Below are 24,936 nucleotides of genomic sequence, written 5' to 3' on the forward strand. Positions count from 1 at the left end.
ATGACTAGATACCAAAGGAGCTCATAACCTCCTCACAGGACTCCAAGGTCTCCTTGACTCCTTCTCATACGAGGACATGATTAGCTCTGGCCCCAATTGCATATAAAAACGTACTGACTTGGTGCCTTTCTGCCTTTCTTGTAAGCCTGAAGCTGTGTGATTCCTTTCAAATTGTTTCCTCTGGATCTCCCATCTTTGTCCTTGCTGAGGACCCTCAATGTATTGGAAAAACTATGAAAGGGGTAGTGTTTGTTCAATAGCTGTCAACATCACGCGTGGTCACTGTCCCCTACCACAGTACATTTGAGTTTTATTTTGCTTTATTGCATAGGTTACCAATCTGTGGCTTCAGTTTCTTCAAATGTGGCCTCCAGCGTTGTCACCATGCTTTGATGAGGTTTTGCTTATTTCATAAGTGACCTGAAAATAATCGGCTTATAGTTTTTCTTCAACATCACGATGAAGAAGGATTTACAAAGATCTCATGTAAGCACATCATTTTCTGGACACAAGCTATTCCATGTCTTGCTCTCTTGGAGCCTCTTGGTCAGCTGACTCTTGACATCATGCCTACATCATCATTAACATCATTGTCTCATTAACATAACTATTAACCCTTATTCTACACTGTAAACACTCTTTCTCCCTGTCGCTACTCCATTGTAAGCTCTCCTTTGGCTCTGTCTCCCTTTCCGCCTCATTCTCCTACCTCCCCTCTGCTCACTGCAGAGACTTGAGCATATATTCTAGGCTGACCCTTCAGAGTAGTACTAAGGGATTGCTGTCTTTCAATAGAATGTTTAACAAAGGCTCTTCCTGCCTGGCCAGGCCTATGCACCAGATCCCATTAGACCACTTGAAGAAGAATAAAGGGGTTTTCCCCAGTACCATAGCCATCAATTACCCCTCAACTGATACAATTAAAAATAAGTTATGTTCTCATTGTTATTTCTGGTACCTTGCTTTGTGTAAACTGGCTGCTTTATTTCCCTTCTTACAACAGTGACTGTGAAGAACTTCGTGACTTAAATGGAATTCTTTCAGATTCCTTTCATTATTATTTTTGTAAAGTTTTACCATATTTCTCTGCTGTTTTGTTAAGCTGTTTCACCCTAGTCACTAAGTAGAAATAATTCCTTCACCATTTAGTCTGTGAGTACTTGCCAGCTTCTTGCAGTTCTTGGAGAGGCCAAATACTTGAGAGCACCAACAAACAAAGAATATTTGTTTTGAACAAGACGTCTTTCTGAGGCTTCCCCCAGCAATTCATATCATTAAATACCAAGTGAATTTTATTCTGTACCAAATAACATCTAGGACACAGTTTGCTCTTATCTTGAAAGGATTTGCAGTGTCACATGCTCTATGTCCTCTGCAAAATTTCAGTAATGTTATATTGATTTCTCCAGTAAAATACAGATAACTTCCACTTTAAAGGATTACTTATAATCGAAACATACTTAATAACGGTGAAAAGATAGTATTCAAGTTTCTGACTTCACCTTGTAGCCAATTAATCCACTTAACAATTATGCAGCAGGAAATATGTACTATGTTAGAACAGCCCAGGGTAAATTGACCCCTGGATTTTTTCTTTCTTTACATGCAGTAAGACTTGACATCTATCTGCCAGCTGTCTTGATGGTACAGCATTGATGAAGGTCATTTCAAAATGTAATTGCACTGGTTTGTAGAAACAAATTTCATATTCTCTGCCCGCATGTGCTGTTGTATCTTGTTTCTCATTGGGCTTTGCAATGTGTGTACAGGGAAGGTAGTTTAATGGACACCATCAAAGTACTGAAAAAACAAATATCATTCACCATAAAGTTTGTATGATTGTTCAGGTTGGACAATCAAAGTTGTGCCACAGTCTCTGACAAAATCAGTTTTTCTTTACACGCTAAAAGTGAGTCCATAAAAAGATATTTTACAGTAGTTTTTTTTCTTTGGCTTTCATAAGTAGCCACAAAAAGACAGAGAGGTCTGCTGTAAATGTATTTGCATATTATAGGTTAGTAATTTAAGAATCCAACAGCTCAGAGTTTATTCTGTAGCACGTTGATTCATGTAGCCCAGAAAAGTCCCAGGAGTGATTCCTGGCCTGTGTTTAATTAAAAGACGCCAATGTATTTTCTGTTTCCATTCCAATGAGGAACTTCACAGATTATGAAAACAATAGCATATTGTATGCTATGCACCTATCCAGTAGAGCTTGAAATTCAGTAACTCCAAACTGCATCAGTAACGGCTTTAGAAACTACGGTTTAGTTTCCAGTAGGAAAACGGTTGAATTTGACAAGACTAATGAAGGGATTCCTGGTATTCTGATTCAATAACAAATAATAATGATGAGTTTGAACTTGTTGTTTCGATGGATGATAATAATAACCTTGACGTTGGTGGAGATTACTAGTGCAGAAATTGTTTCTTCTCTGAAAGACAATGCAACAGAGGTTCCAGTGGATGTCAATAGTAAGGTTCACTGGAGCTGAAAATTTCCAAAATTAGAGAAGTAGATTCTACACTGTGCATCCTGTGTCAATTTATCAAGTCAGAAGGTAACAGAAAATTCGATGTGTTGGAAGGCAGTGTGAAGGTTGCTAACTTCGGATGAATATTCAGCCTGCACTGAATATTCAGCAGGTGATGTCACACTGGTGCCATTCTAATCAGTATTCTGTAACTTGATTTTGTGTCTCTGTATGCCCTGTTTGAGAGCAGATATCCACTCCATCTGATGAAGGAGCAGCGCTCTGAAAGCTAATGGCATTTGCTACCAAATAAACCTGTTGGACTTTAACCTGGTGTTGTTAAAACTCTTACTGAATGCTAGGGACACAGGTATGTGCAACTTGGAGCCCGGGGTGGGGGGGTGGAATAGGTGGGTCCCATGAGAAAATGGAGGCTCAGCAGTATTCACCCTGGTGGTTTACAGGGGAAATAATCTGGGGATGTGGCTATTGTGTTAGAGGGAATGTTGGGATGGAGAGCAGATACTCACTCAGAGAATGGGAAGCGCTTAGGTGGAAGGCAGAGATACATGGAGGGATGAAGGTCAGGGTTGCTGTGGTAGGACTCCTCTTAGCTCACTGTGATGTTCTCACTCTTTCAGTGCATGGTTCTGGAGAATCATGGAGCCTGTGGCTAATCGCGATTCACCAGCAGCAGAAACAAAGGCATGCTGCTGCATATGCCCCAGACCAGAGGCCTGCAGCTGTCCAGGGAGGAGCAGCACAGAGTCAAACCTGGAGACAGTACTGGCCAGAATCTTCCGACAAAGGTGCTTAAAACTTCCGCTGTCTGACCGTCAGTACCGGAGAGTCTGCATCTGTCATGGGTGGCGGTGGATTACCTCTGCCACATACTGGCACCCCATGGAACTAGAGGACACCCAATGCCTATGGCTCTTAAAATCACAGGCGCACAAACCTTTTTCACCAGTTGCTCCTTCCAGGGCAGCACAGGGACATCTGTGGCATCTCCCAATCTGCTACTCACAAATATATCAGGAGGTCACAGATGTCCTGTGTACAACGACAGAGATGTTTATAAACTTGGACTGGGATCAGACGAGCCAGGACGCCAGGACCATGGGCTTTGCCCTTATAGCAGGGATACCCCAAGTGCAAGGCATCATTGGCTGCATCCATTTGACTCATAGGTCACTATCGCGACAAATGGCGCCATTCATGATTCGTAAGGGATTCCAATCCCTCAATTTGTCTGTGACTACACAATACACATCATGCAGGTATGTGCCTGTTTCTCAGGGAGTTTCCATTACAGTTACATATTGGATCGCTCACAAATACCAACTGAGGGAGAGTGGCAGCTAGAAGGATGTCTCCTCAGGGATGTGGGACCCATTCAGAAAGAGGCTGATGACACCAATGAGAAGGCTACAAACACCAGTGGAGACTCAATACAATAAGACTCACATTTCAACGTGCGCGCTGGTGCAGCAAGCCTATGGACTGCTGAAGATGCAATTCCAGTGCCTGGACCGGTCGGGGGATGCCCTACAAAATAGCCCCCCGAGGGTCTCCGCATTATTGTGGTGTGCTGCATACTCCACAACTTGGCACTACAGAGGCAAGACCACCTGGAACAGGAGGAGATGTGTAAGCATCACATCTGCTTGGATGAGGAGGATGTTGAGGAAGGAGGTGGGCATGGGTGTTGGGTGAAACAGAAAATGCGGTGCCAGCAACATCCAATCAACATAGCACGTCTCATAGGCAGGAGGCCAAAGCTATTGGTTGGATTCTGCAGGGGAGCGATGATGACCATTCAATGAACAGGAATATGGGAAGGGTTTCAGGATCAATGAACAGGAATGTAGGAAGGGTTTCAGGGGTTGCGTGCCGCTGACTGTCTATAGTTACTTCAGAGCGGTTGAGACATTGCACAGCCATTCTTACACTCATCAGGGACGAAGCACTGCGTGTGCACAAGGGTTCACATAGCGTTCAGCACCAAGTGACACGGTGAGGCTCTGTGGGTGAACAAAGTTAATTTTTATTCTAGAACTATGCACAGTGATGACCTTTCTACACTTGTGTCTACTTTCACCAGTGACAACTACTAAAACTAGTTTTACCCTTCCTCAGCCTCACCCTATATGTAGGTGCTTCCCTATGATCCACAGCTGAGGTTGGAGACCCTGCTGACTTCCATGCCCTGTTGCCTCTGTTAAGGTACCAGATCAGGTTACATTATGAAGTTAGACTAGACCCCAACTATTTTTCTATTTTGGCATTAGTGTGAGGGTAAGATATGTTTTACTCCAGGTGTGATTCTATTGACCCACTAGAACGCTTTTATCAAAAGAAACTTTATTTTAACAATACAGTTTAAAGATAACAAATGAATTAGCTTAACTTTTACCAGTTGAAATACTTAAACATGACAAGATACAATCCTTAACTCCTAACTTATCTCTATTAGTTCCAATTCAAGCAATAATCTTCTTATAGACTTAAACTCCTTTTCAAACTAGATTAGCAACACTCAGGATTATGTGCTGGTACTTGGGCTGCCAGTCCTCAAGCCTCCAGAACACATCTGGAGAGAGGGACAGAGAGAGACCTATTTCTCCTCGCAGATCCCAAACAGCAGCCTCCAGAGAGAAAGAGACCACGTGCTTCTTTCAGAACCCAGCAGTAACTGCCTGTTTTTCCCTGTAACTTTAGCTCCTCCCCTTAAGCACATGACTCTGCCAATCAACCTACTCAAAACCCTACTCTGAAACTCCAGGGGAAAAACTAAATAAATAAAAATGCATTATTATTTTGGATTGCTCTGATAAAGAGTTAGCATGGATATGAAAGGCTAACTGGCCTTCCTTTGTTTGGTAACTTCTATTTTTAGTGAATAGTGGTTTCAAGGACAAAGAAAATGCAAAATGCAACAATAAAGGAAATAATGGATGTAAAATTTGAAATGCAAACACAATGGGGCGGCACAGTGATACAGTGGTTAGCACTCCTGTCTCAAGCACCAGGGACACAGTTCAATTCTGGTCTTAGGTCATTGACTGCGCAGAGTCTCCCTGTGTCTGTGTGGTGCTCCGGTTTCCTCCCACAGTCTGAAAGACGTGCTGGTTAGGTGCATTGGCCATGCTAAATTCTCCCTCAGCGTACCCGAACAGGCGCCGGAGTGTGGTAACCAGGGGATTTTCACAGTAACTTCATTGCAGTGTTAATGTAAGCCTGGTTGTGACACTAATAAATAAACAAGTCCAATTACAAACTTTAAAGATTTTAAAAAATCTATGCACTGCAGGCATAGTTTGAACAATCTGGGTTCTCCATCAATTAGCCACCACCCATAGAAACAGCTGAACACATGTATAAACATTTTAAATTATGCAAAGTTAAACATTCTTTCCCCTTAAATGACAGTCCTACCCAGTGGTTGCATTTCCTCAGAATTATTTTGTTGCTCTCACCTGCTTGTTGTGTCCGACTCCTGATAGGCGTACTTCTCGGACCATCCCCAGCAGCATTAAATGCGCTCACGCTGATCAGGTAGGTAGTGTATCCCGTTAGATTCTTCAGTTTCACATTGGTTTCAGGGAGGAAAAGAGTCTTCAGTTTTTCTGTCTCATTCTGCCGCTGGAATTCCCAGTAGTAAATCTAAAAGCAAAGTTATACCTTTGAACTAATAGAGAATTTACTATGACAAAATGTTGTAAAGGCTCTGTCTCAGACAACTTTACCCAACCATTCATGTGAAAAGCACATGTTTTAACATACATACTTGGAATAAAAAAGGAACCTTACAAGTTGGCTAGTCTTTCAATCCAGGCCCCCATTTTCTTGACATTTCAAAAGTAAGCATGCACAATTAAAATCCAGATTCACCAGTCACCAATTGTAATGGCCATTTATTTAGTGAGCCAAAAATTATTTTATCCAAAACCATATTCCAGAAGATATTATATAATGGTGACCAAAGTGATATATGAAGCTTAATTGTACTGATCAGTAATGGCATCAGTCACACTGTTCCTCACTGCAGCACTCCATTGCAATGCTGGCACTATTATGAAACATTTGAATAATGAATATTAGAAATAGTCTAATTGGATGCAACTAGTTAAATATTAAAAAGCCCTCTTGCTGTATTAACATGGGACTAGTGCCACTGATCCTGATGTGTGACTCCGGGAGAAAGGATAACAACATCCAAGATAAATTTGTCTGAGGCGAGGGGCCAGGAAGTGCTAATGTCTCACACAGCAACATAAACTCATCAAATTTATTAAGGCCAGTAGCTGGGAAGACTATGTTTAAGGAAGGCTCAACACTTTTTAGTTGACAATAGGATACTAAACTATTGAGCCAAATGAACACAGTACATGTCTGAGGATTTTAAAAAAATCATTTGTGGGACATGGGCGTTGCTGGCTGACCAGCATTTACTGCCCATCCCTAGTTGCCATTGGAGGGTAGTTGAATGCCAACCACATTGCTGTGACTCTGGAGGCACATGTAGGCCAGAACAGGTAAGGACGGTAGATTTCCTTCCCCAAAGGAAATTAGTGAACCAGATGGGTTTTTCCAACAATGGTTTCATGGTCATCAGTAGACTCTTAATTCCAGATTTAAAAAAAAATTCAAATTCCACCATCTGCCTTGGCAGGATTTGAACCCATGTCCCCAGAACATTAGCTGAATTAATGATGAACACATCTAGTGTCCAGTTTAAATCAAAGTCTCAAGTCAGACATTCAGCCCTGCAGATGGTGCAAAGAGGGTCATGACAATGATCCATTGTGTTAATCGTCTTATGAAGAAAGAAAATTCAGTTTTTCAGTCTTGAAAAGAAGTGACCAGGTGGCACAGTGGTTAGCACTGCTGCCTTACAGCGCCAGGGACTTGGGTTCAATTCTGGCCTTGGGTCACTGTCTGTGTGGAGTTTGTATGTTTTCCCCGTGTCTGCGTGGGTTTCCTCCGGGTGCTCTGGCTTCCTCTCACAGTCCAAAGATGTGCCAGTTAGGTGCATTGGCCATGCTAAACTGCCCATTAGTGTCCCAAGAGGTGTAGGTTAAATGGATTAGCTATGGTAAATGTGTGGGGTTACAGGGAACGGGTGGGGGAGAGGGCCTGGGCAAGATACTCGGTCAGAATGGCCCCTTCTCCACAGTAGGGTTTCTATGATTCTATGAAGAAGGGACAAAACACCAGCCTAAAAGATAGCAAGTCACATGGAGAAAGTACATTACAGAACACAACTTCATGGCCTTATCATTTTAATCTAACATGACAACAGGAGAAAGCAATACTCCTTTAAACTGATGAAAGGCAATCCTTCAATAATTGGCGTTCCAATTACATTTTACATAAAGGGTAATGAATACATGGAATAGATTCCTGGCCGATATAGTGAAGACAAACATGGACAAACATGCTTCATGAATAACTAATTGCTATGAAAGAAGGAACTCCAATGTTTTTCCAGATAGTTGCTGACGGGTCTTCTCTACAGCTATTTTTTGATCTTGTGAACCACAATAAAAAGTAACTAGCATACATTTTGCCCTATTTAAAGGAGAGATTAGATAAAATGACCTCATTATCAACAGATGAATGAGGGAATTTTAATTATTACACTTTTAAAAAAATGGTTTGATGCTAGTACCAGGAGTACTGGATTAACGTTAGTACATCCTAACTTCAAATCATCACATGATGCAATGTGGAAATGAGCTCTCACAATTCCTAATGTAATAATAATCTGGACAACAATCAAAACTCCATACAGAGAAACAATTGTTGTTTGCTAAACACACCAATAGGATGTATGAAATTGATTTGCAGTGACCTAATAATGTGCATCAATTTGAACTCAGTCAAAAAGGAAGTAGCAAATGCATGCACAAGAATTTTGACAGCAGATGGGTGATACAAGAGTAAAAGTGGGTCATTATATATTATTATTACATATTATATTACATGTTGTTTAAAATTTTTCTATTTTACATCCATGCGTCTGTTACACTTCAGGTACTAGCTGTTACACATACTGATGTTTCTAGCACACTTAAAAGAAGTATAATTTTTAAAATGTCAATCTATACACTAATTGATCTGAAAAATGCACAGTAATTATAACTTGTAGCTCTAAAAGAACACATACTGGTGAACCACAGCAGCAGAATGGTATTTTGTACTTGGTATGGTGTCACAATCCTGTTAAAGCAATGTATTTTCTGACGTACCTTGAACAGATTCTAAGGTATCTGTTACTACATTCTATTTACATCATATTCTGCATGCTTTCCATCCTTGTTTGTTCTAATTATATGAACAAAAAGTAGATGAGATCATAGCATCTTCCAGAATAGAGAGAGGCCATTCAGCCCAACATGCCTACATCAATTCTCTGACAGTAATTAGTCCGTCTCTCCAGCTGTTTCCATAACCCTGCAAGTTTTCCCTCTGACAAGTATATATTCCCTTTTTAAAGTTAAGCTGAATCTCCTTCCACTACCCTATCAGGCAGTTCCACATTATAACAACTTTGCTGCATAAATACAATTTTCCTTAATCTTCCCTCTGGGAGAGTTTCCTCAATTTCTACTTATTTACTCTGTCATAACTCTTCACTTCTGTGAACACGTCGACTGAATGTTTCCTTAATCTTCTCTGCTTTTAGCAGAACAATCCCAGTCTCACTCTACATAACTGAACCCACCAGTTCATAGAACCCCTGCAGTAAAGGAGGAGGCCATTTGACCCCTTATGACTGTACTGACTCTCCGACAGAGCAGCTTACCAAGGCCCTTTCCCTGTAACCTCACATATTTAGAGACATAGAAAATAGGAGCAGGAGGAGGCCATTCGGCCCTTCGAGCCTGCTCCGCCATTCACAACAATAATGCCTGATCATCTAACTCAGTAGTCTAATCCTGCTTTCTCCCCATAACCTTTGATCCCATTCGCCCTAAGTGCTACATCTAGCCGCCTCTTCAATGCATTCAATGTTTTGGCATCAACTACTTCCTGTGGTAATGAATTCCACAGGCTCACCGCTCTTTGGGTGAAGAAATGTCTCCTCATCTCCGTCCTAAATGGTATATCCTCAGACTGTGACCCCTGGTTCTGGACACCCCCACTATTGGGAACATCCTTCCTGCATCTATCCTGCTTAGTCCTGTTAGAATTTTATAAGTCTCTACGAGATCCCCCCATCATTCGTCTGGACTCCTTTTTTTAACCTTGCTAATCCCCCTAACCTACACATTTCGGGACAGTAAGAGGCAATTTAGCATGGCCAATTCATGAACTGTGGGAGGAAACTGGAGCACTCGGAGGAAACCTATGCAGACATGGGGAGAACGTGCAGACTCCACACAGACAGTCACCCAAGACTGGAATGAAACTCAGGTCCATGACGCTGTGAGGCAGCAGTGCTAAACACTGAGCCATCCTGGAATAATTCTGGTAAAGTTGCTCTGTATCTTGAAAGTGAAGATGCTCATTTGTATATTTTGGGCATTTCAAGTTACCTAAATTGCAAGCATGTATATGTAGCAAGTTTACATAATTACTCATGTGAAGATGTTGAATACAGGTACCTAGTGCTTTTACAACGGCAGTACATGAGGGTGTTGGGAGCACTACAAATTTCTTTCTTACCTGTAAGTAGGTGAAAAAGACAGTGGGCAGGATGCTCTGGTCTCCCAGTTGCGTGTTTCTCGACGACGGGAGACAGCGCACCATTCGCTGATGATGGGATTCTCTGGTCCTGCCGCTGTCAATGGGATTTCCCATTGAAGCCACCCCACGCCATCGGGAAACCCAGGGGCAGGGGTATGCTGCCGGCGGGACCAGAGAATCCCGCTAGCATGAACGGCCGGAGAATTCTGGCCTTTATTTGTTTGCTCCATATATTTAATATTCTTAAGTGATCAATGACATGACAGATTCATTTGTATTTAATAACATAAACTTTCTTTTTCCATTCGATATGTTTTAGTTATATACTGAATGTGGCAATCCTCCAACATGAATTTGTGTGTACTGGGGAAGGAGAAAGAGAAGGACCACCATCAGTGGTTCTGTACTTCCCACATATATGAAAATCCAGGTTTACAAGTCTGAATATCGTGCATACCATCTATTAAACAGAATGCTGCAAACATGCTGTAACAAACCAGAGCAAAACGCACCAATACCTAACTTGCATGAACTAATCATTCTGACATAATTCAATCAGTCCTGGTCATGAGCCTTTCATAGTTATAAAAGAGTCAGTGTTTTCAGCCATCTCATGGGTTATTTTGGGTATCGTCTATTGATTCAACAATTCAACCATCTGTGTATTTCGCCTCCAGTGAGTCTGAAGAATGAATTTTCAAAACAAATTGATTACATGATTCTGTTTTTGATAAAGTGAAAGAATTACAAGTCTCCTGATTGTTTTTATGCTCAATATACAGGACTCTTACCAACTTTGCCTAAATGTATATATTTTTAAGGTGTAGGCCTAGCTTATAGATAACTTAGTAAATTTTCCAGTTAACCAGTTAGCAGTCGAGCCATAAAGACCCATGAGGTCCCAGTTTGGAGTGTCAGTAACAACTTCTATTTATTTAGCAACTTTAATGCAATAAAACACCCCAAGCTGAATTCCAGGAGCAATATGGCCTGTAACTTCCAGGCTCCCAGCATCAGATTTGGGGATGCCCCAAAGATATGCTGGGGAATCCTCTGGGAAGTTCCAAGATAAGGGTTTATGCCGCAATTATCCAGTAGGACAAACATCCCCTAGACAACTGCGCTGCACTGGAAGCCATTCGACAAGGCGACTTGAATTGCTAACTTTGGATGGCTCTGTGAAAGAGTTAGACAAAATATAAAAGCACTTCGAACTTCAGTGTAACTACTTTAAACACTCTGACTGAGCCCCACACAGAACAGCCCCCACATTCTAGACTCCCCACACACTGACTAATTACACCGCCAGGATATTCCCAATCCCCACCCTGATCTCTTTCTCCCATCCCCCCCCCCTCAAAGGGATTCCTCAACCCCAACCCCCACTGTATGGGACACACCCCTCCCACTCCCAATTCTGTTGTGCCCCCTTATCCGCTCCCCCTACATCAGACCTAAGCAAACGCCCCCCCCCCCCCCCACATCCTGAACTGGATCTGACCCAAAATCTGAACCCCCACCCTTCACCCCCAAGCCAACACCTGACCCCCCCAACCTGAACTCACCCTCACTCTGGGCCTGACTCTATCCCCTCATCCGACCAGACCACTGACCCTGAGCCACACCCCTGTCCAACTGGACCTGCTCACCTGAAGCCCCAAGACACTCCCTCCTCACCCCCTCGCCCAACCTGAACCCAAACAGCTAAATCCCATCCAGGTCCCATCCACTTACCTTCTCCCTGGCCTGTCAATGTCACAATGTCACTGGACCCTTTAAACGTACCCTCTTTACAGCAACTGCTGCAGTACACAAGTGGGCAAGGTTTCCCTGAACTCGTCGGTGTTGCATCTTACTGTGGCCTTGGGGGACTCTTTCGCTGCAGATCCTAAGCAGCTCCAGCCAACAGAGGTTTCAACTAAATTTTCTAGAGCAGATAAGGGCACTGTAAACTCTTTTAATTCTAACAGGACATCACTTTATACCACTGATTAGAAGGTATGGCCCTATGTCTGATATCAGGCCACATAAGAAGATTTTAGATCAGATGACCAAAGGCCTGGTCAAAGTGTTTAAAAGGTCAAATTATTTTAAGGGGTGTCTTAAAGGAGGAAAGTGAGGTGGAGAGGTGTAAGGAGGGTATAGGCAATTGATACCGCAGCCACCGACGGTGGAATAATTAAACTTGGGGATGCAAAGAGGCCAGAATTAGAGGAGTGCAGATCATAGAATCGTAGAATCACGACAGTGCAGAAGGAGGCCATTTGGCCCATCAGCCCTGCACCGACAACAATCCCACTCAGGCCCTATCCCCATAACCCTACATATTTACTCTGCCAATCCCTCTGACACTAAAGGGAAATTTAGCATGGCCAATCAACCTAACCTACACACCTTTGGACTGTGGGAAGAAACTGGAGCACCCGGAGGAAACTCACGCAGACTCGGGGAGAACGTGCAGAATCTGCACAGACAGTGACCCAAGCCAGGAATTAAACCCAGGTCCCTGGCGCTGTGAGGCAGCGGTGCTAATCACTTGGCCGCCCCATTTCTCAGAAAGTTGAGGTGTAGGAGGTAAAAAAGGTAGTGAGTGGCAAAAGGTAGTGAGTGGAGGGATTTGTAAACAAGGATGAAATTTTAAAATTAAGATGTTGCTTGAGTAGGAGCCAATGTAAGTCAGCAGGCAGTAAATGAGTTGGTGCTGTTACAGAAATAGGCAGTCTTAATGATGGCACAAATATAAGATCCAAAGCTCACCTCTGGGTTGAATGTGACAGTAAGAAGTCTCACAGCACCAGGTTAAAGTCCAACAGGGTTTATTTGGTAGCACAAGATACAAGCTTTCAGAGCGCTGCTCCACATCATGGCTACCATCGAATGTGACACCAAGGTTGAGAACAGATTGCAATATCTCAAAGCATTATCTCTATCGCCAAGCAGAAGTTGGTGGTCAGGGAATGGTATTTGGAGTGGGGACCGAAAACAATTGCTTCAATCTTATCAATATTTAACTGGCAAAAAACATTGTGCTCACCCAGTCAGATGTCAGGTAAGCAGTCTGATCATTTAGCAACATTGCAGGAATTGAGAGGGGTGTGGGTATCATCAGCGTACATATGAAAACAACGCATGCTTCTCATGATGTCTCTGTCAAGCAGCATGTAAATAGCCAAGATGTGCTGAATAAGTTTTATCTCAGTGAGGGTAATGACAGGGGCATTGTAATTATCCTCAATATCCATGGATTAATGAAAGAAACAAAACACGCAATGGCCACTGTGTGAAAATCAGTTGAGGACAGGATTGTGCTCAGCTGCGATAACTTTGCAGCAGAACTTCCTTCTTAACAGCATTATGGGTGTACTTACACCACATGGACTGCAACAATTGAACAAGGTGGCTCAACACAACCTTCTCAAGGCCAAATAGGAATGGATAACAAATGGTGGCTTTGCCATCAATGCCCAATACCCAGAGGTAAACACAAAGAAATTAACCAGGAGAGACTTTGCACGACTGAGAAGTTGCATCCAGACTATATATGATACAGTACTCAGTTTGCACAGCCTGAATAGCAATAATGAATGTGCTTAAAAAGATTTTTTGAGAGCAAAACCCTTGGGGTCAGTTTGAAGATGTAAGAGGTTCTATGTATACTCAATATTTTCTTTACTGCTCGATGTGTAAACTGATATACTATTCAGTTTGTACAGCTATCCTGTATAATGGTAATGAACTAATTTGCCTGTACAAACCTCTCTACAAAGGCAACAGATTTCACAGCCCATTTAGTTTTCATTCAATGCATTGTACTATTCCATCTAGACAAGACCCTGTGTGTTGCTTTTCTTCTTATGCAATTATTTGAGCTCCTTTCTCCATCCAAGATATGGCATAAATTGACTGTACCTTATATCCCTGCATGTCTCCATTCTGTGCTTCAGGTGGGGGAGGCTCCCAGGTCAGGTCCAACTGTGTCGCCGTTGAGCTTTGCACCTGCACATTTTGAGCTGATGCAGTGGGAACTAAATGAAAGAAGTGGAAGCTGTTACACAAAAGTATGACTACCTTCCAAATATTTAAGGCAGAAGCATAACAGAAAGATAATCAGTAATAATTATTACCACTCCTACTTAAATTTGACTTAGAACCGTAGAATCCGACAGTAAAAGAGGCCATTCAGTCCATCATTTCTGTGCCAGCTCTTAGAAAAAACTAACCAATTTCTCCTGTCCTATCCCCACTTCGCTCTACTTCTCAATCACCAGCCTTGATCCCATGACTGTTGCTATGCATTTTGAAACATAATGCTGTCAAGGCTAAAGATATTTAATTCAATACCTATCAGAAACTCTGCATCTTAATTGATTACAATCCTAGATTACAATTATTAGATGCCAATGCATGTTCAAGCTGATAGTGTCCAAAGGTGGTGCTTTGCTAAACCCTGAGATTGCTTTCAAAACTCAACATTGGTGTATCATCAAGACTTTCGCTGCAAAATATCACCCATTTTCTCCCTGACTTCCCTTCCTGATGAGATTTTCATTCATGCTTTTGCTATTTCTAGCCTTGGCTCTTCTAATAGTTTCTTAGCCAGCCTCTTCAGATAAACACAAACCAAACTCGAACTCATTTAGAACACTGTTCTCCATATCTTATCCTGGACTAAGATCCATTCATCCATTCCCCCAAACATTCACTGACTTCACCCTTAACTTCAAAATTAGTAGTCATCCCATGGTCTTGCTCCTTTTGTGGTACCATCACTGCTCGCATGCTTTGCTCTTCATAACTCTGATGGACTGTTCCTTTCTTCCTATTCTGTACCTCCAAAAGCCCTCTTGAAATTGACCTCCATAATACCTTCAGTCATATTGCCAAATTCAAATAACTTCTCATCCTGCTTTGGTCAAACTCTAAACTGTGAAGTGTCTCAGTACAATTTTCCATGGTAAAGGTGCTACAAATGTCTTAGGCCGGAATTCTTCCATCCTGCCCGCCACTGGAATTTTGGGAGTGGGTTGCGGACAATGTGAAACCGTATTGATGGTCGGACGGGAATTTCCAGCTTTTAGACCAGCGTAGCTGGAGAATTCCACCCCTAATCTTTGCTTTATGTCGGCTTATTTAACTGTTTATTTTACAAAAATAAATCAGTTAGAACAGTCAGAAACATAGTATTCTTATCATCAATACATTGGTTAATCCGCAGGTTGGCTCTCACAACTCCCAAGTTTCCAACCTCAGGGAAGTTATTCGGGAAAGTATGTTGAATGAAGATATAGTTTTTTCATAACGAGGGAGCAGGAGGAAACTCAGAGAGACTTGACTATTGCTCTTTTAGGCATGGAATCGTACATGCTCACTATTGGGGAAAATGTACTTAACATTGGACTGGGTAAATCGTGTTATTCTTCAATAAGAATCATTGATGGAGCAGTCTTCATTAATTAAATTCACGTGGCAATAAAAACAGTAAAATTAAATTGATCAACAACCTGCAACATTCAAATATATAATCACAAGTGTATGGATTGGGGACACTGCATCCATGTACTTTTTATTTTGTTCTTTAGGCAGCGCACAGCCCAGCAATAGGTATTATGGCTCAGATTTTGTGTTCAGCAGTGAGCGAGCAGCACACACTATTCATTATGCTCATTGCTTCCCACAGTCTTTTAGTGGGCTTTTGCACAGCAACATAAGGTAATTAGAGATCCATTTCAGTGTGACATCCTCTACAGGAGTTCTGGAACCTGGGTGAAAAGGTGAAATCAGTTGTTAAATCTGACTCTTATCGCTTAAAACTTGTGTTTATCTCAAAACACAACGCAGACTCGATGGGCCGAAGGGTCTCTGCTGCACTGTGTGATTGTGCGTGAGATAATGCTGGAATGTTACATATTGCTCAAAGTGGTTCTGAGGCAACAGTTAAATCATGGTCAGTCTGTACTGTTATTTCAAATGTTTTCAGTTTTCATGCAATAAGATTTTGCTGCGAATTAGAAACGTGGCAGCTGGAGGTTATTATGTCTGTTTATCAGGAGTCAAAATATTAAAACATTGAGATTTTTCTGCCAACTATTTAGGCTAAATGAGGCTTATACCCAGATATGAAAGAGAGTTTGATGCAGAGCACTACTGTGTTTCCAAAATAAGTTTTTCTGCCCCCCACCCCACACACACACACACGCACACATTAATGCTATTGGACCTACCTGCTTCACCGACGAATACTTCTTGAGGTGGGCTCGTCGGTCCCTCCCCCACTGCATTGTAGATGCTCATCCTGATTTCATAGCGCCTATGCTTGCTCAGATCTGTGCAATTTCAGGGAGAACATCATTAAAACTGGCATAAGTGATGAGATGTCAAGTATATTTTTAATTCTCAAATATTCTAATCAAAAATTATACCCTGCAACTTTCCTGATTAAAATTTGACAAAGGAAACTATACACTGCTGATTAAATGCACTAGTGATGCCAATTAGCTAACAAGCTGTTTCTGAATCCAAGTCTAGGCATTGTCTGTTGGGGTCTCCCCCAAACCCTCATCACTCTGGCGGTATGCATCTCATAATTACTTTATGCTTCTTTTTAAACCTGATTCCTAATCAAGCACTTTTCTGCCAAGGTTTCTTATGATTAAAGTTAACTGGTAATCCCTGTGGGATTTTAAACAAAGACCTTTGGAAATACTAATAAACTGTATAGTCGAAGCTGAGGTTTGGTTTGCAAGCAAGATTTTTCCTTCTAAATCAGGCCCAGATTTCCGCCATAACAGAAAACCTCTCCATCATTCCAAAAACCCCGGAAATGTCCAAAAATCCAAAGCCCTACACCTGAACCCAGCATTTCCCATCTTCACAGCGGCGGGACTGGAGTCAGGCCAGGGTTTGTGCATGTGCAATTCGTGAAGGCAGCTGCCTCCATTGAAATAGGATTTTGGAAAAACAGGAATGTGGAATCCAGAGTGTGCAGATTGGAACAGGTAAGAGGAGGTCTAAGTTTGGTAGATTCTTTTGGATAACCAGGTACCTTTTTGGAGAGGTGAGGTATACTTTTGGATAGGGTTCCAGGATACCTATGGGTGAAGTAAGGCAGCTTTTGGGAGAGTTAAGGCAATCTATGGGTTTGTTAAAAGTGAACATGATTATGCAATTTTAATGCATAAACTAATTGAAACTGTGAAGCTGTAAAAGAGGTGTCCAGCTGTCAAGGAAATGTCCAACAGTTAAGGACATTTTATGGAGTCGCTCAGCCTTCAAGGAAATGTCCAGGAATTGTCCAGTTGTCAATAAAATGATAAGGAGCTGACCAGCTGTAAAATTTGTCAAAGCTATCCAGGAGGTGTCAAACCTGTCAAAGCTATCAAGAAACTGCCCAAAGATACCAGATGAGTTAGCATGGAGGAGGTAAGGACAAAGGGGGGGCATTGTTTGACAGGAGGTGGTACTATGTTCGTATGGAGGTATGAGGGCAGGTAGAGGGTCACCATGTTGGCATGGGATGAGGGGGCCATGAGAGGTGTTGGTGGACACATGGGTTGGCATAGGTTGACATAGATGGGGCATAGGGAATGTGTGGGAGAATGAGGGCTGGAGGGATGTGTTTGGTTTTATTATTATTTATGCTTATTTAAACTCAATGCCATGGCACAGAGGCAGACCTTGCATCTAGCCTACCTCTGCACCCGGCAGCCTCCGAGATTCATTCTGTGCTTACACTTACCCTGACACTCCTGTTTCAGGCTACTTGCCCCCTACCTCCTGGTGGACATTTTTTAAAGGTTGGATTCACCAAGTCGGGAAATCTCCTAACTTGGTGAACTTGACCCAGGGACGAAAATCTGAGCCTGACTGTTACTATGAAGACGCACAGATACTCTTCCAATCTAATCTTTAGTATAACTTTATTTTCTGAGCATTGATGTAATCTGCAACAGATCTATCCTCCGTTTTAAACAAAGGCACTATGTTCGCTGACTTTCAATCCTGCAGTAGTCGTACCCAGTTCTGTGAAAATTATTGCCCTAGTCTCCTTCAAGCATCTCAAATTATTTGGTACCTTGTGATGAGGATCCTTTAACTTATCAGCAAACTGTTTGCTTCAGTTGGTAACACTCTGACCTTTAAATCAGAAAGGTTTCATACAGCCTTGTTTGACACCTTGGTGCTATGTTTTGGATGAGATTACAAATGTGGAAGATCTGCTAATACTGTTCAGAGAGGAAAAAGGAATTCTGTCGATATACTGACCCAGAATGCTTCCTTTAGCAACAGCATGAGAAGGAACAAACCAGTCATTCACCCTGCTATTTATAGAAACTTGCTGTGCAGCAACTGGCTGCTGTATTACCAATAAAACAAGTCGTGGCAAAAAGTAATTAAGTTCCTAAAGCATTTTGGCACATTTAAGTGAGTTAATAAGCCACTGGATAAATGTAAGTCTTCCTTTCTTTACTTTATCAAACACTTTCTTACATACTTCAAAATATTATTTGGTATCTGTTATAGCACAATATTTGGGTCGCAAAGCAATATTTTCAACCCTGGCGAACACATCTAGAAAATAAATCAGCAAATAATTCAATTACTTTGCCTTCAATGGCAATTATTCCACTGTTTTAACCTTTTTTAAAAACTAACTTCTTCCAACCATTTTAGTATTGTAATGCGGAGAAAGGGGCTTATTATTATGTTTAATGTCCCTTCCTATATTTCTCTCCAGTATCCTTCCTGCAACCCATTTTAATATTTTTTTATGAAGAGTTATCCAGACTCCAAATGTTAGTTCTGTTCTCTCTCCACAGATGCTGTCAGACCTGCTGAGATTTTCCAGCGTTTTCTGTTTTGGTTTAATATGTTTCTGTTCCTTCCAAGGTTCATCCTGTACATCTTCTCTCAATGTTCCATGCAGTATATTTTATTTTGGTATCTTTGTGTTGATTTTCCGATCCATCCATTTTGGAGATTGCTCGCTTAGTTTACACTATTTTTTTCTGCTTATTACATTTAATTTACTGCTACATCTTTAAGAAAATTATATCTGCCCATGACAGTTGCCTTAATTGAATTTATTTCAATCCTCTCGTCAGTCCTTTGAGTTCTCTTGTCTTGAAATTATGCACTTATTTCCTGGTCCTTGTTGGCACTGACTGGCAGATGATCTCAGATTTGATCACATTATCCAATTAGGCACCCACAGCTTCAATACTTGTTGATATCTTTCTGACTGCTAAAGAACCACATCTGGATATGAGGACCCCTACTGGGTCCATGACTCATTGGGTTGAATTTTACTGAAAGTAAGTCCTGATACTGAAGTGCTAATCAGGTTGCATGGCTGCACTTTTAGTGACTGTCCAATTAATCATGGAGCTAGCCAATAATGGGTGGCTGATAGGAGGAAGACACAGCAGTTGAAATGCAGGCACCATATTTAAGGGGATGGTAGCACTTGGATCAAAGGCATCACACATAGAGACAACTGGAAGAGAAGCTAAACGTGGGCTGCTTTCTAGGAATGGCTTCAGTTGGAGCAAAGGTGGCTCCCACGTTTAATGGTGCCCCCCCCCCCGCCCCCCAGTGGTGCCTCTCCAGGTAGCATGGGCACAGAGAAAGGTGCTCTTCCCAGTCAATGGGAGGTCAGTAGGCCTCACCAAGAAAGCATGTTTGGAAGTCACAGAGGAAGTCATCATACTTGGGGTGATCACAAGAACATGGTCACAATGCCGCAAGTGATTCAATTTTGGATAAGATCAAGCCTCAGATCAAGCCCAAGATGGGATGCAATGCCTTATCTTGTCAGCTTGGATCTTCTTTATCTCGCTTGTGGGGACCATGAATTGGATTCAATTGGATCATGAATTTGGTTTTTGGAGGAAGCAAGGAATAGATTTGGGTTTGCCCGGTCCATTCTGAACATTGGCTTTGTAACTTTAAGAATGGAGTAAAAAATTTAAAAAAAAATTGTGGTGAGCTTTGGCAAGGTGGGCAGACCTCGTTATATCAAGCTCACAGCCCCGCATGTAACAAGAGACAGCAATGAAATATGAGAAGAGGTTGCCAATCTAGGCACCAGTTGTGACTAAGCACCAGTGTTTAAAGCAAAACACATAGTGGCTTCAAAGAAGCCACCCAGTGGCACAGACTGAACACTGAAATGGGCACAGAATAATGAGCACAACTAGGCTATGAGAGATGAGCGACACTGTGAATGTCTGAGTTTTCAGAAGTGAGCTTATATTGCTAGGGGAGTCGAGAAGAAGTGGAAATAGACTGCCATGGTTTGCTGTACGGTGCTGAAGGAGGAGAAGGCAATTGAGCTCAGAGGGTTCTCAGCAGGGTAGCCTGTCACTGATGGTGAGGTGGGTAGGGACCCCCTAATTAGCAAGCAACTTCTGATAAACACTAACTATGGTGCACCTGTGCCCACTGATGAACTCAGCGAGCTCCAGGCACCAGGAGTTGGTGGTAAACACCCAAAACATCACTCTGGTTTCTCCCACAAGTCAAAGTAGCAAATGAGCTACCGGTGATGGCAGTGCAACGTCATGAGATCACAGAGAAGAAGCCACCATCTGAGGAGACAAGTCACATCATTATGTGCAACCTCCACCAATGCAGATACTCTCATGTCAGTGCGCATTGGCGTGCAGTTAGAAAGGGTGGCACCAACTGGTGAGAATAGTCAACTACTAATGAAGGGAAATGACAGTTGCAGCCTTTCCCCGGCAAAAGACTCAGGAAGAATCCAGCAATGGTCAACTTCATGCAGATGATGAGTCTTTGGAGTTCTTGTTGAAGTAGCAGATACTGGTAGCATGAAATGTGTAAACATCTGTTTCCAAAAGCTGTTTGCACCCTTGAGCAGATGAGAAGTGCCATGACTCCTGCTTGTGAGCCCATTACTTCATTCAATATGTGTAACAACTCACAAGAAAAGCCCCTTGCAATAAATGTTTTAAGGGAGGGTTGAGAGAAATGTGTCTGTATGAATGATTCACATCTCCCTGGCACGCATGTCAACAGGTTATTACCATTGCCCACTTGGTCTTGAATTCCCTTTAAGTCTGCCTCCTTTTCTAAAAAGGAAGCAGCGTGCTCACGGAGGTGTTCTTTCTCCTGCATGGACCCGAGATGTCTGAAGCCCTTGCCATGTTCTCAAATACTTCAGATGTGCACGGAAGGGCAGATGGGTCTTGAATGAGCGTTTTAAGGCATTAAATAGCTAGCAGTTGAAAATCATTTCTAAATGGTTAACCAAAACATCAGCCTGTGTTTAACTGCTACTTCATGGTTTTCCCTTCTCCCTTAGATTGGTTTCAACTTCCTTAACATCCAGATTATTCCATGCATATAAAGCAACAACCCTCCTCCCATCATCTTTCGTGTGATTCTATCTGTACAAATTGCTTCCATATTCAGTGATGATCTATACTTTCCACATTCCCAATTATTCTCAGGACATATGGTTACAATTCCAATACTTTTTCCAAAATTGTTCAACAATTCAAGTAAAGGCTTGTTAATTGAGTTCTTAGCTTAGTTTTAGATGTGATGTTCTGCTTCCTAATTTTTTATCTAGCTCCCTAAATTCTGACTGCAGAATCACGTCCCTCTTTCTACCAATGTCACGTGGACCATATCTGCACTCTCCCACTTCAGGGTATCTGCAGCCACTCAGTGACATTCTTGACCCTGGCACCAGGAAGGCAATGCACTATCCTGGATTCATGTCTGTGGCCACAGAAACGACATAGACTACTTCAGTGCCTGAGGAGCCTGAATGATACAGCATACTGTGCAATCATTAGTAAACATCCCCATTTCTGACATTAGGGGAAACTTCATTGAAGAAGCAGCTCAAGGTGGTTGGGCCCTGGACACAACCTTGGGCAATTCATGTCGCAATGTCCTGGGGCTGACATGGTTGGCCTCCAACAACCACAACCATCTTCCTTTGTGCTGCATGACTCCAGCCAGCAGAGTGCTTTCCCCCTGATTCCCATAGATTTAAATTTTGCTGGGGCTCCTTGATGCCACACTTGATAAAATGCTGCCTTGATGTCAAGGGCAATCACTCTCACCTCACCTCTTCAATTCAGCTTTAATATCCATGTTTGAACTAAGGCTGCAATGAAGTCAGGAGCTGCGTGGTTCTGGCAGAACCTATGGAAGCATACATTAGCATGCAGTCGGACTTCAACCAGGAGGACAAATATGTTAACATTTAATATGCAGCAATTAATCATGATTCATCCATGTTTTACATTATAGCCTGCGAAGCATCACAATGTTTTATGCATTATGATGAATAAGTAGATCAGATCAGCAGGGAGTTAAAATATGGTTTGGATTTGATGTGCAAAACTTTTTCCTTCTGCTCTTGCAAGCAATTTTAATTTTTCAAACGAGGACAAGTTTCTTAACTTTCTTAATTCTTGTATCCATCACTAATGATATCTCCAGGGCCTCTGAACAATATGCTTTATTTCCAGAAGCTTCTGAAATGCAAGACAAGGCAAAACTAGATGAAACTCGAGCAGAAATTAATCTCAATTTTCCTCCCACTCACTGACAAGGCACCTTGCTTCTAGTCAGAGATAGAACTGAGAGGCAATTAAACAGTGAAAGATCAAGTAGTGAGCATCACCTAATGGTCAAAGCCAATCCTGGCGTTCCCACATTGTGTGGTGAAGAATTCATCATTTAAAGAATAGTATACTGCAATGTGATCTGTTATTTTAAGTGATTTTGTTTCTACATGTGAATATACAATATTCTCCAGATTTTTTAATAAAGGTTCAAGCAACTATTTGATAAAATTCTTCCAAGGAGCAAGTTATCCACTTGCTTTTGGGTCATGAATTGCTAGCTGAAAAGACATGAAGGCAGATGATTTGTTCATAAAGACAACCTGAATCTGTTCAACTTTTTCCATGCCAATTGGATGTGCATGAAAATGGCGACCAAATAAAATACAAATACAGTTTGACAATAGCACTGCTCAGCCCAACTTATAGTCAACCAACCGATCTTGCAATATGGGGGGGTGATTCTCCAACCGTGTCCTGCTTGGTGCAGATCCGACCGGTCCCGGAGAACAGCGTGTGGGCCTAAAAACCTGTTTCGCGCCCGGTGCCAATCAGTTTGTGAGTCTCCCAGATGTTTTCCAATGGCATGAACTGGATCACAAGGCTGATTAGCATATTTAAAGTAACATTTAAATATGCAGAGCCCATTCAAATCCCAGCATAAGGAAGTCTCCAGTCTTCGGGCATGGCGTGATAACGGCGAGAATAAGTACACGTCTCTGCCAGCAGAGACCTGGCGTGATGGTCACGCCTGGGGACCTGGAGGCCATGCAAGCCCCGGATGGTCTGGGGCATGGTCAGCCAGTGCCAATCGGACAGAACCCATCTGGTGGGGGCACCTGGCACGGACTACCGGACATATGGCAGTGCCAGTCAGGCACTGCCAGTGTGCCAGTCGGGCACAACCAGCGTGCCAGGGGAAGTGCCAAGGGGGTGAAGCTTGAGTGGGGGCTATGATGGGGGGTTCTATGCAGGATGGCAATGATGGGGATCGGGGGGGGCCTATGTATGGGGGGGATGGTGCAGGAATAGATCATGTCGCGAATCATGATGGGGGCAATGTCAGGCCTCAGGCAGGGGGGTGGGCATATCAGAGGTCAGGCAGGGAGACCAATCGGGAGGGCCCCGATGCCAGCAACCCATATTGGGAAGGCGGTGGGGGAACATGCCATTGTTGATGGGGGAGGGGGGCTGGGGTTCCCATTGTCCTAGGAGGGAGGGAGGAGACTCCCGTTGCCCTGTGAGATAGGGGCACTTGAGCACTCTGAAGCCAGGCTTACCAGCATGTTTAGAGCATCCCCACCCCACTCTCAACTCTCCATTGGTGGTGCATTGTGCAACTGAGAGGCCGGTGCAGATCACTTCTATTTTCTCGCGATTATGACACTTAGAAATTTTTTGGGAGAATTCCATCCATAGTTTCATTTTGCGAGAAGGGTACACACCTCAAACATTAACTTGTCTCCCCACAGATGTTGATTGATGTGCTATTGAACACTCTTGCCTCCGAGTCAGATCGTTGTGGGTTCAGCCCCAACCTTGGACTTCAGGACAACAATCTGGGCTGACACACTCTCGTGCAGAATGGTCAGGAGTGCTGTCATTCAGATGGTATGTTAAATTAAGACCTTGGCCAGGATTCTCCGATCTTGTTTACCCTGCCACCACTGCCAGTGAGAATGGAGAATTTGGCACTCAGCCAAATCTCCATTCGCAGCAACGGGACCAGAGAATCCCTGCCGCGGGCGAGGTCGGAGAATTCTGGCCCTCTCCGATAGATCTAAATGATCTCAAGGCACTACTGAAAGAAGAACACAGAAATTCTTCCTGGTGTCCTGGACAATATATATTTTACAACTCACACCACAAAAACAACTTGTCTAGTCATTATCACCTTACTGTTTGTCAGAGTTTTGAAATGCATAAGATTGCTTGCTGCATTTCTTACATTTTCACACTCCAAAAGTACTTCATTGGCTGTAAAGTGCTTTGGAATATCCAGTGATTATGGAAGGTGCTACTTGTTTATCACTGTTCTACTGTGTTTTGAAAGATTGAGAACTGAATTTAGTGGTGTGAGGAACTTTAAGTGTGAACCAAAATCTCATCATAACTTTAAATTGTGCATTCGTGCCCCAAAATGCTCTATCCTTATGCCTTCTTCT

The 24,936-nt window shown here is 42.6% G+C and overlaps 1 protein-coding gene across 1 annotated transcript in view; it reads right to left on the reverse strand.

Moving 5' to 3' along the window:
• sdk2b (sidekick cell adhesion molecule 2b) overlaps positions 1–24,936 on the reverse strand; it is a 939,592-nt gene that overhangs the window by 124,605 nt on the left and 790,051 nt on the right. The window contains exons 35-37 of the mRNA XM_078225548.1: positions 16,391–16,492; positions 14,079–14,194; positions 5,954–6,140 (exon numbers count right to left, since the gene is read on the reverse strand). Coding sequence (XP_078081674.1) covers positions 5,954–6,140; positions 14,079–14,194; positions 16,391–16,492 — 405 coding nt within the window. The remainder of the gene's footprint in view (positions 1–5,953; positions 6,141–14,078; positions 14,195–16,390; positions 16,493–24,936) is intronic.

Source organism: Mustelus asterias, chromosome 12 (assembly GCF_964213995.1).
Source record: "Mustelus asterias chromosome 12, sMusAst1.hap1.1, whole genome shotgun sequence".
Classification (NCBI taxonomy): domain Eukaryota; kingdom Metazoa; phylum Chordata; class Chondrichthyes; order Carcharhiniformes; family Triakidae; genus Mustelus; species Mustelus asterias.